Consider the following 12,135-nt stretch of genomic DNA (forward strand, 5'->3'; position numbering starts at 1 on the left):
TTTATATGCCAAAAAAAGTTTATAGGAATTATAAGAGATTTCATTTTATCATTTCTTTGTAGGCAAACTAAGTTAAAAAAATATTTAAATCTAAACAATATAATCACAATTAAAAACTAAAATTAGAGCAATTTATTTTGAAAATATTTTTTAAAAATTATCTAAAATTCTTTATTAGCTTAAATTCATTCCAAATTCAAATTGAATAAATTCACTAACAAAAAAAATATTTTTTTATTTTCATTTATGATATTTTAGTATCATTATTATCTAAAACAAGCAAGACTAAGTTATTAAAATGTTTATATTAATTAAACATTCATTATTAATTTAATTTTTTATTTTATTTTCAAATATGATAGAATCTGTTCATTTATTTTTAGAATTCGTAGAGTTTTCATAATTTAAACTATCAATTTTTAAAAAAATTTTCTTAACTACTTTTGTTAAAACAAATTTATTTAATTAATTAATTGTAAATTAGATCATTTTTTGTTAAAACATGTAATTTAAAATATGAAGGTAATACCTACTCTCTTGACTCATGCCAACTAAGTAAATGCTTCTTGTAATCCGAAAATTAATTGAGTTGCCCGCCTAGCTCAGTCGGTAGAGCGCAAGACTCTTAATCTTGTGGTCGTGGGTTCGAGCCCCACGGCGGGCTATCTTTTTTTAAATGAACAATATAATAATTATATAAGTAAATATTTTTTTGAGTTAAAAAAAAATTTCTTACTTAGGGAATAAAATAGAGACTTTTATTAAAATATGATTTCTAAGCCAAAAGAAAATTATTAAAAATTATTATTTATTTTATAAAAATAAATAATTTATGATATGAAATAAATCTTACATTGACTTGCTCACAAAGCAAATGCTTTTTATAATCCGAAAATTGACTGAATTGCCCGCCTAGCTCAGTCGGTAGAGCGCAAGACTCTTAATCTTGTGGTCGTGGGTTCGAGCCCCACGGCGGGCTATCTACTTTTTTTTAAATTAATGATAAAAGAATTTTATATAGTTAAACCTTATATTTTTTATGATTAAAAGACTTCCTTTACATATAAAAAATTTTATTCTAAACAAATTTATTAAATTAATAAAAAATTATTTACAAAATATTTTATCTTTTTATAATAAGATAATTTAATAGTTCAAATAAATATGCTCTAGCTCACAAAGTAAATGATTTTTGTAATCCGAAAACTGACTGAATTGCCCGCCTAGCTCAGTCGGTAGAGCGCAAGACTCTTAATCTTGTGGTCGTGGGTTCGAGCCCCACGGCGGGCTATCTTCTTTTTTGTTTTAAAATTCTACAAAAAATAAATAATAATAAAAAATATTTTGCAATTTCAAAATTCTTTTTATAATATTAAAATGTAATAATTTATTTAATTCCCTAAATTTGCTTTTAATAAATTAGATAAATAAAATAAAATCCTTTTTTTTATGATTTTTAAATTTGGATATGTAGTTTCTAACTTATTTTATAAAATATATTTTAATATAATATTTATTATATATCTTATGATTTTCTAAGAAAGTAAAATTTAATTATCTAAAATAGAAACAATTCAATTAAGGAATAGTAAAATAATAAAACAAATAAATAAGTTAAAGTATACCACTCGCCACGAGAAATTACAGTAAATATATTCCTTTTATTCTGGAGTAAAACAGAAAAATTTACTTAATAAAAATTATTTTATTAAAATATAAGTACTTTAATTACTAGAATTTTATCAACATATGACTACCCAATTTTATTCTTGCTATATTTTTAAGTATATGTTTTTGATAGAAATATTAAGATTTCATAATAAATTTTACACTAAATTTTTTGTGATATCTCTTCCTAAAAGCCAATTTATAAATTTATATTTGATAATTATAATTTAATTTATTAAAAAACTTATTATTAATTAAATTTCCATAAATTGCTATTCAATAATATTTGTGAAAATAGTAAATAAATGATATAATAGAAATAATTTTTTAGCAATCTAGAAGAAGTAAATATTTATTTTTGTATTAATATTGTTTAAATATATTTTTATTAATAAAAAAAGTTTTTAAATTCTTCGCTTTAGTCGCATTAGGTTCTTCATATTCATTTTGAGAGGTATATTTAATTTATTAATATTATTAAAATTAAATATTTTTTTACATTTAATTTTCAAGTTATTTACAATATTATGTTTCTAATAGAAATTCTTATCTATATTCATTCATTTTTATTTACACTATTATTTGTTTAATTATTTTAATTCAATTTTTATGTTGATTATTAATTCTTCATTTTTTTATATTTGATATTTTTTTATCATTTTTTCCTTCTAACTAACTAATTAACTCTACATTTTTTCTTCAATATTTAAATATTAACAGTTAAATTGGTTATGAAAGCGCATCAGTCTTAGGTTCGAGTATAGAAAAATGCACTCATCTCTCAAATCTGACACTTTATCTTCGGTAAAAACAGTTTATTTATTTTGGATACTTATATTATTTGATATAAAAATAAATTTAAAACAAAAAAACTAACTCATTAAATTTATTTATTAACTTTTTTATATTTTATATTTTTCTTTTTTTTAAATCTTCTTGTGTTTTTTGATTGTTTCTTTCTTTCTTTCTTTCTTTCTTTATTTATTTATTTATTTATTAATTTAAATCATTTTCATTTTTGAATTTTGCTTTTATTATTAATTAATTAATCCATTTGTTATTATTTCATATTTTTTCTTCAAAACTAACTAATAAACTCTTTATTTTTTCTTCAATATTTAAAAAGTGGAAGCAAAATTGATGCAAAAGGTGCATCAGGCTTAGTTTCTGGTTTAGGAAAATGCACTAATCTCACAAAATTGACACTTATTCTTGAGTAAATACAATTTATTTGTTTTAGATTGCGTAATTTTTAATATATAAATGAACTTAAAACAATATAATTAACTCTTTTAATTTATTTATTAGCTTATTTTGGTAAGTCAGATAGTCTTATTTTTTAATATTTTTTCTTCATTTTTTATTTATAACTATCTAGCTAATTTACTTTATATATTTTTTTCAATATTTAAAAAGTGGAAATTAAATTAGTGAAAAAGGTGCATCAGACTTAGGTATTAGTTTAGTGGGGTGTACTAATCTCTCAAATTTGACACTTGATCTTACGTAAAAATAGTTTATTTATTTTGGATTGTGATATTTTTTTTTAAAAAAAATGAATTTTAAAACTTGATTTATTTTTCTTTTTTTTTATTCTGCTTGTGCTTTTTTTCTTTGTTTCTTTCTTTGTTAATTTAAATAACTTTTAATTTTCAACTTTTTCTTTTATTATTAATTTCTTATTATTTAATATTTTTTCTACATTTTTTCCTTCTTACTAACTAATAAACTATAAATATTTTCTTCAATATTTAAAAAGGAATAATTAAATTAATGAAAAAGGTGCATTAGTCTTAGGTTCTGGCTTAGGTAACTGTACTAAACTCTCAAATTTGACACTTGATCTTCGGTAAAAATAGTTTATTTGTTTTAGATTATGATATTTTTTAATATAAAAACCTTTTTTAAAACAGTATAACTAACTAACTCTTAGAATTATTTGCTAGTTTTTTACTTTATTTCTTTTTTTTATTTATTCTCATTATGTTTTTTCATTCTTTCTTTATTAATTTATAATTTTCTAAGTTTTTTCTTTCTAATTAATTAATTTGTTATATATTTATCCTTCAATATTTAAAAAGGTATAATTTAATTGGTAAAAAAGGTGCTTCAGACTTAGGTTCAGGTTTAGGAAAATGCACTAATCTCTCAAATTTGAAACTTTATCTTCGGTAAAAGCAGTTTATTTATTTTGGATTGTGTTTTATGAAAATGAATTTAAAACAAAATAACTAACTCTTTTAATTTATTTATTAGCTTTATATTTTATTTATTTTTAATTTTTTTTATTTTTCCTGCTTGCATTTTTTTCTTTTTTTTTGTTAATTTATTTAATATATTTTTTCCTTTACAAATTTCTTATTATAATATATTTTTTCTTATTTTTTTTCTTCTAACTTATTAATTTACTTAATAATTTTTCTTCAATATTTAAAAAGTAAAAATTAAATTGATACAGAAGGTGCATTAGGCTTAGATTTTGGCTTAGGAAATTGCACTAATCTCTCAAATTTGACACTTGATCTTAGGTAAAAACAGTTTATTTGTTTTGGAAAGTGATATTTTTTAAAATATAAATGAATTTAAAACAATATAACTTTCTCTTTTAATTTATTTATTTATTAGCTTTTTATTCGATTTACTTTTTCATTTTCAACTTTTGATTTTATTATTAACTAATTAATTTATTAATTCATTTCTTATTATTTCATATGTTTTCTTCATTTTTTCCTTCTAACTAACTAATTAATTTTTTATTTTATATTTTGTATTTAACAAGTTACAATTAAATTGATGCAAAAGTTGGATCAGGCTTAGGTTCTAGTTTATCAAAGTGCACTAATCTATCAAATTTGATACTTGATCTTAGGTAAAAAATTTTATTTGTTTTTGATTGTGATATTTTTAAATTAAAAAAATATTTAAAACAATTTAACTGACTAAATCTTTTAATTTATTTATTAGCTTTTTATTGATTAATTTTTCTATTTTCTTTTATTTTGTTTGCGTTTATTTCTTTATTTGTTAATTTAAATCATTTTTTCATTTTCAACTTTTGCTTTTATTATTTATTAACTAATTTATTTCTTATTATTTCTTATTTTTATTTGATTTTTTTCTTCAATAAACAAATTAACTAAATATTTTTTCTTCAACAATGAAAAAGGGGTAATAATTAAATTGATGATATTTTTGTATCAAGCTTAGGTTCTGCTTTTGGAAAGTGCTCTAAAATCTCAAATTTGACACTTTATGTTACGTAAAAACAATTAATTTATTTTAGATTTGTGATATTTTTTAATATAAAAATGAATTTAAAACAATGTAAAATAATTCTTTTAATTTATTTATTAGCTTTTTATATTTGATTAATTTTTCATTCAAATTTTTATTTTGTTAAGGTTTTCTTAATTTATTCAATTAAATAATAATATCTTTTTTTTACACTAATTTATATTAAAAGTTAAAACGAATCATAACAAAAGAAATTTAAAAGCAAGTGTCTCAAATCAAAAAGATTAGTTGCCTTAAAATTAAATTATTGATGATAAAAATTTGTGAAAAAAGGACTAATAAATATAAAAATATTAGAAAAATATAATATAATACGTTTTTATTTTATAATATTTTGCAATCGGATAATTAAATTTAAAATATAGATAGATTTATTTTTATATTTATAAAAACCGTCAATTCTATAATATAAGGATATTTTATTTGAGAGATTATTTTATAATGATTAAAATTTACTAAAATAATTATTTTTAATTGGTTCTTAAATTAAAAAATTTTTAATAATAAAATTATGTAAAATTAATCTTTTTTTTCAGGAATCTCCTAATTTCTTTATTTAATTTTTCAATATTTTATATTCATTTTCTCTTTTTATCTTTTAATAAACTCTTAAAAATTTTCTATATGAATTAAATCTGGGGAATTAGAAGAGTATTGTTTTTTCAAAAAAATTTTTTTGGTATTTTATTGATCTAAATAAAAATTTTTAATGAGATTATTTTCAAATTCTTTTCAAGCATCGAATGAGATATATTTCAGATTGTCTTTTTGTTTTTCATAGAGTTATTTCAAACATTAAAATATTTATTCTGCTTTTTATGTCTTTAAAAGGATAAATAAATTCTAAAAGAGTATTAATTCTCAAACAAAATATTTAAAAATTTTGAAAACAACTACTACTTGTGAGAATTAAAAGATATTTTAATTTGATAAAATATTAATTATATTTTATTAAAATGCAGAATATAATTAAATTGATTAATATTTTAGTTTATATTAAAATTCTACTTTCTTCTATAATTTTGAACTATTTTATTTCTATTTCTAATTTTCTGAAAAAAGTCTTAGTTTCTCTAATAATATTATTCTATTCGTTATTTTGTTAATTACTTGAGTCTTCATCATAATTATCTATTTTTGCTAAATAATTTGCAAGCTGTTCATACTTAGCTAAACTCCATTAATTTTCTTATTTAAAATTATTTTTAATAAAATCTTTAATCTTTTCACAAGCTGTACAAATTAATACTTAATCCTCAATTAAATTTTCTAATAAATTATGTGTTGAATATCACTTATTGATTACTATTGATATTGTTTAGAAAAGTATTCAGTCAGTCTCCTATTATAATTTTTAAATTGTATAAGGTAGTCAAAATTTCTTGTTTATTACTCTCAAAGTTAGCATATTTAATATTAAATTCATTAGAAATTGTTAATATGATATAAATTTTTACCTTCTGTTGTAGCCTTTTCAAATATTGTTTGCATCGATATAATTTTCGTTTTCTTCAAATTTAAGAATATTATAATCAGCAAGTAATCCAAATTTACTTTTCTTCTTAATAATTTTCTTCAAAATAATCTGTTAACTTTTTAAATGGTAATTTAATTATATTTTTTCTTATTTCCATATTTAAAATCTAATAGAAATGGAGATATGTAGAAAACATTTTGTGGAATTTATTAATGATTTAGTTTATTTTATGTAATACAATTACTTAAGAACTAACTTTTTAGCATCCTACCAAAAATTTTTTAAAGTATGAAAGTAGCTATTTTTAAAATTTATTTTTAGCTCTTAAATTTGATAAAATTCAATTGTTAATGAATTGTGGTATTTATATGTTCTTTTTAATTATTATATCCTTATTTAAAAGATAAATTAATTTGATCAAAAGTTAAACAATAAATATTTCCGAAATTAACAAGAAAAGAATAAAAAGAAAATGATGATGTAATAAAATATAAAATATTTTAAAAATCTAGACAATGTAATATTTTATTTTCTTATTTAATTTAATTATGTAATTTTATCAAATCAAAGTTTCTTAACTGTGATCCTTTATCTCACATGAATATAGAATTTTTAAAAGATTGGTAAATACATATTTATTTTTTATTATATTGTTTGACAAAATTATTTAATATTTCTATTATTTTTAATGCTACTCTTTTATTCATTTGTTGCTCAAATATTTTTATTTAGATTTATATTTCGTAATCTTCATGATATTTAATTCAGAATTTAATTTACAAAAAACGCTCATTTATAAATATATTTTAATTTTTTATTTATTTATTTAAAAAAATATAATAAGTTTCACTAGAGAAAATTATGTTTAGGAAATTTGCTAATTAAGTTCTACTTTAGAAAGATGTTGTAATCTGTCTACTATATTTCTTAATCTATAGTAAATATTTTTAAATGCTTTATTATTTTTTTAAAAGAAAAATACAATCTAATTTTATTATGTTTATTATTTATAATAATATTCTCTGCACATTTCGTATATTTTCTATATGTTAAATTTTTTTAATTTATTTATTAAACTATAAATTTTCATATTAAATTTCATATTATTCACTTTATTATTTATAAAATTTTTCCAATAATATAAAGATACAGAAAGTTCTATGGTGAGACTTTCTCAAAATTATGCTCTGGCTTATCTAAATGTGCTAATATCTAAAATTTTAAAGTTGACTTATGGTAAAAATAATTTATTTGTTTTATCATATAAAATAATTATATTTATGTTATATGTTTGCAAAAAAAAAAAATGAATAAATTTATTTATTTGCTCCTGTTTTATTTTTTTTAAATTAAAATTACTTTTGAATTTTCAAATTTAATTTCATACTTACTTTAGTATTTTTTCTAAAGTTTATAATTTTTTAAATAAAAAGTCGTAATTACATTAAAGATTTAGGTGCATAAGAATTAAGTTTCGTAATATCAAATTGGGTTTATCTCTCTATTTTGACACTTAATCTAGAGTAAAATAGTTAAATCAATTTTTAAAAATATTTTTTATTACTTTTTTACTTATGATAGATAGTAAAAAAACAGCAAATTAAATAAATAAATAACTAATTACTTAATTAACCAACAGACTTACTCTATCAAGATCAATCTAGCTTATTTAAAATATCTTTTACTTTATCAGCTTTTAATTTTAAATTTCAATATATATGTACATCATATTCTTATTTTATCTTAACGATTTCTAAATTTTTTCATTTGAATTAACAAATTTTTCAAAAAATTTATAAAAAGTGATAATAAAATAAGTGATAAGGGAATATCAGAGTTAGCTTCTGCATTAGGAAAGTGTGTTAGTCTCTCAAATTTGTTCTTAAATATAGCGTAAGAATACTTAATTTGTTTATTTAACAATTAATCTATTAATCATTTTAGATAATGAAAGAATAAAAAAATTCCCTCAATCATTTTTTCACATAAATTATTGGCAAATTAGCTAAATTATTTACTACCTATCAAGATCAATCTAACTTATTAAAATTATCTTTTATTTTTCAGCTTTTTAGCTTTAAATGTCAATATATATGTACATCAAATTCTTATTTTTTCTTAAAGATTTCTATATTTTTTCTTTCGAATTAACAAATTTTCCAAAATTTATAAAAGTTCTAATGATATAAGCGATGAGGGAATATCAGAGTTAGCTTCAGCATTAGGAAAGTGTGTTAGTCTCTCAAATTTGTTCTTGAATATAGCGTGAGAATACTTAATTTGTTTATTTGATAATCTATATTACATATTAGATAATTGAAGAATAAAAAATTCCCTCAATCAATCATTTTTTCACATAAATTATTGGCAAATTCGCTAAAATTTTTACTTTTGCAATTAATTTCTAATTTAAATTTAAGTTTTTATTGTTTTTCATATTAATTTGTACTAACTTTTTTAACTAAAAAAAACTTATAAACATATAAAAAGGGGTAATGATAGAAGAAGTGTTAACTCTAAATATAACCTTGGTTCTAATTTAGCATAGTGCAAAAATCTATCAAATTTGAATCTCTAACTCTAGTAATCTCTTTATTTATTTATATTTAATTGATTGTGTTTAATCTATCTTTATTTTATTGCATACTATCTTTCTAAACTATTATAAATTTCTTTTTACCATTATTTAATTAGCCGTATTTAACTTATTAGTTTTTTTATTTTTTAAAAATAAATTTACATAAAAAATTATTTTAATTATTATTCCATTTAATAAATTAAATAGTCATTTATATTTTTAATTAATTTTAAAAGTAGCACCGAACTTGGCAATGATAATATATCAGAGTTAGTTTCTGGTTTAATAAAGTGTAAAAATCTCTAAGCTTTGGTGCTGAATCTAGGGTAAAAAAACTTTATGTCTTTTTATTTATTGTAAAGCTGCTTATTTGAATAAGAAAACAAAATAAAGAAATTTTACATCTTACTTAATTTTTATTGATATTATGGTTATCTTATGTACTTGTTTTTAAATTTATTATTTATTTTTAAAATTAATTTTTTTATCATTTAATTTTAGATTTAGCATTAATAATTAATAAAAACTCAAAAATATAAATAGTGATAATAATATTGGTTAGTAAGTTTATGAAAATTTAGGTTCTGATTTAGCATATTTTACTCATCTCTCAAAGCTTTCACTTTAACTTTAGTAAAAATAATTTCTTTCGTTTTATTCATTTTTTATATAATTTTAGATAAAAATAAAAGTAAAACTAAAATTTTTTAATTCCTTCTTAATTGATTTTAAGTTAAGTTGAAATCTATCTATTAATTCTTTTGTTTATAGATTGTTTAGAAGAGTTTTAAATTTATAATTTAATTCAAAAATTTTTATCGTTTTTATTTATCAAAAAATTATTCTTAAAATGTAAAAAGTCAAACTGAAATTAGTAATAATGTCGTGTATTATATATGCTCTGGTATAAAATATTGTACTAATCTTTCAATTTTGAATCTCAACCTTGGGTAAAAATAATTTATTAGATTTAATTCATATGTTTTGTTATATATTCGGAGTAATAGTAAAGACTGTATTTTACTTAATTACTGCTTATTTATGCTTGCTTCTTTATTCTATATTAACTACATCTATTATATTCAATTTTTATTTCATTTTTTCTTCAAATAAATAATTTTTTAATTATCAAATTATTATCTTTTTTATATATAATTCAAATAACATTTCTATCTGAACATACTCGTATTATAAAAATGTAAAGAGGATATTCATTGAATGAATTAGCTGCATCGCACATATCTTCTGCTTTAGCAAAATTAACGAATCTCTCAAATTTGACTATTTCATTTTCGTAAAAATATTTTATTTATTTATTTACTTTAAAATATATTAGCAAATGTTTTAAAATACTGAAAAATGTTGTTAGATTATATATTATTATTTTTTTAGTTAAATTCCTATTTTTACTTCCAAAGAATTTTACAAATATATTTTTAAAATTTAGACTTATATTTTTTCAACTTTAAACTTTAATTTTCAATTAATATTTTACCTCAAAATTTTCGACATCTTTATTTATTCTAAATAACAAATTATCTTTGAAATAATAAAAAGAGGACACAAAATTACAGCCTAGGGTGCATCATACATAGGTTCTGCTTTGTCAAAATGTACTAATCTCTAAGCTTTATCACTTTAACTTTGGTAAAATTTTTTTGTATTTTATTAGTTTTTTTGTGATTTGCATGGGTTAGTGAAAATAAGAAAGTATAAATTTTGATTTAAATCATGGTTTTTAAATTAAATTAAGCTAGTATTTTAATAATTTTTTGTTAATGATCTATTTTAGACATTTTTTTTCTTTATTTTTACAAATTAAATTCAAATAACATTTTCAAAAAAATTTAAATATTCTCAATTTTTTATTAGTAATAATAATATTGGTATAACTGGTTTTAAAGACTTAACTTCTGGTTTAGTTAATTGCTCTAATCTCTCAAGTTTAACTCTAGACCTCAGGTAAAAATAGTTTATTTGAATTTATTGTTTAATTGATTTAAAAGTTTGAATTAGCTAAAAGAAAGTAAATGGTGTCATAATTTTTACTAGATTTCAAAATTATTATTTTTATAACTCTTTTATTCATTTGTTAATTATTTATTTTAAATTTATACTTCATATTAAAATTTCTACTCTTAAGATTTTTCAAAGAACCAACAAATTTTCTTAAAATATTTGAAGGTAAAATTAAATTGATGACTAAAGTGTATTATATTTAGGTTAAGCTATAGCAAAATGTATTAAAATTTTTAATTTAAAACTCTATCTGAGGTAAAATATTTACTTGATTGATAAATATTTCTTTGTAAATATGTTTTAAATTTTGAAAAGTGACTTTATATTTTTTATTTAATTTCTTTAAAATTTAATTTTTTATTTGTATTTTTATTCATTTTATTTATTATTTTAAAATATTAAATTAATATTCTATCAATTAATTTTTTCATTTAAATTTATAATATTAATTCAAAAATTAAGATATGGTAATAGGTTAAGTAATTAATGTTTATCAGATTTCATTTCTGTAATAGTAAGCCACTAAAGTATCTAAATATTAGAACTTGAATGTGAGTAAAAATAGTTTATTTTCTTTTATTAATTTTTTAATCATTTGGATAAATAAATAGAAAAATTGAATTAATTTTTATTTGTAATTCGTTTATTACTTTTTAATAATATTTTTATTGAAGCTTTTAAATAAATATATATTTTCTATTAAAAGTTTCATAAAAAACTAAATTTTAAAAATGAAAAGACTTGTCAGAATGATATTTATGTATTAGGATTATCATATATGATATAAAATAATAATTAATTAAATATAGTTTAATTTAAATAGTAATTGATAAATATAATTTATGTTATAAAACCATACATTGTATACATAACTAACTGACTAATGTTATTTAATTTTTAATTTGAAAAATTTTTTTTTTTTCTATTTTTAAAATTTATTTTTAGCTCTTAAATTTGATAAAATTCAATTATTAATGAACTGTGGTATTTATAAATTCTTTTTAATTATTAAATCCTTATTTCAAAGATAAATTAATTTGATCAAAAGTTAATCAATAAATATTTTTTAAATTAACAAGTAAAGAATAAAAAGAAAATG

General features: G+C 18.4%; 3 protein-coding genes across 3 annotated transcripts; 2 read left to right on the forward strand and 1 right to left on the reverse strand. All coding sequences in view use genetic code 6, as the record gives it.

Annotated features, from left to right (window-relative positions):
* Positions 1-369: 369 nt before the first annotated feature.
* On the reverse strand, positions 370-1,063 carry TTHERM_000466140 (hypothetical protein; the record flags this gene model as incomplete). Its single annotated transcript, XM_012800249.1, has 4 exons — positions 370-409; positions 530-666; positions 737-775; positions 854-1,063. 4 exons carry the CDS (start codon positions 1,061-1,063, stop codon positions 370-372), a joined length of 426 nt encoding a protein of 141 aa, XP_012655703.1.
* Positions 1,064-1,973: 910 nt separating this feature from the next.
* On the forward strand, positions 1,974-5,213 carry TTHERM_000466151 (cyclic nucleotide-binding domain protein; the record flags this gene model as incomplete). The annotated part of the gene is made up of 11 exons (XM_012800250.1): positions 1,974-2,012; positions 2,070-2,122; positions 2,389-2,472; positions 2,795-2,884; positions 3,085-3,174; positions 3,428-3,517; positions 3,750-3,839; positions 4,107-4,196; positions 4,448-4,537; positions 4,835-4,927; positions 5,132-5,213. The coding sequence occupies 11 exons, from the start codon at positions 1,974-1,976 to the stop codon at positions 5,211-5,213; spliced, it is 891 nt and encodes a 296-aa protein (XP_012655704.1).
* Positions 5,214-6,911: 1,698 nt separating this feature from the next.
* On the forward strand, positions 6,912-11,818 carry TTHERM_000466162 (kinase domain protein; the record flags this gene model as incomplete). Its single annotated transcript, XM_012800251.1, has 17 exons — positions 6,912-6,956; positions 7,010-7,062; positions 7,284-7,376; positions 7,586-7,675; positions 7,873-7,962; positions 8,243-8,332; positions 8,615-8,704; positions 8,930-9,022; positions 9,254-9,343; positions 9,561-9,650; positions 9,878-9,967; positions 10,222-10,311; positions 10,575-10,664; positions 10,890-10,979; positions 11,202-11,291; positions 11,499-11,591; positions 11,776-11,818. The coding sequence occupies 17 exons, from the start codon at positions 6,912-6,914 to the stop codon at positions 11,816-11,818; spliced, it is 1,410 nt and encodes a 469-aa protein (XP_012655705.1).
* Positions 11,819-12,135: the final 317 nt, after the last annotated feature.

The sequence above is a fragment of the Tetrahymena thermophila genome (genome assembly GCF_000189635.1).
Source record: "Tetrahymena thermophila SB210 genomic scaffold scf_8254371, whole genome shotgun sequence".
Taxonomy (NCBI): domain Eukaryota; phylum Ciliophora; class Oligohymenophorea; order Hymenostomatida; family Tetrahymenidae; genus Tetrahymena; species Tetrahymena thermophila.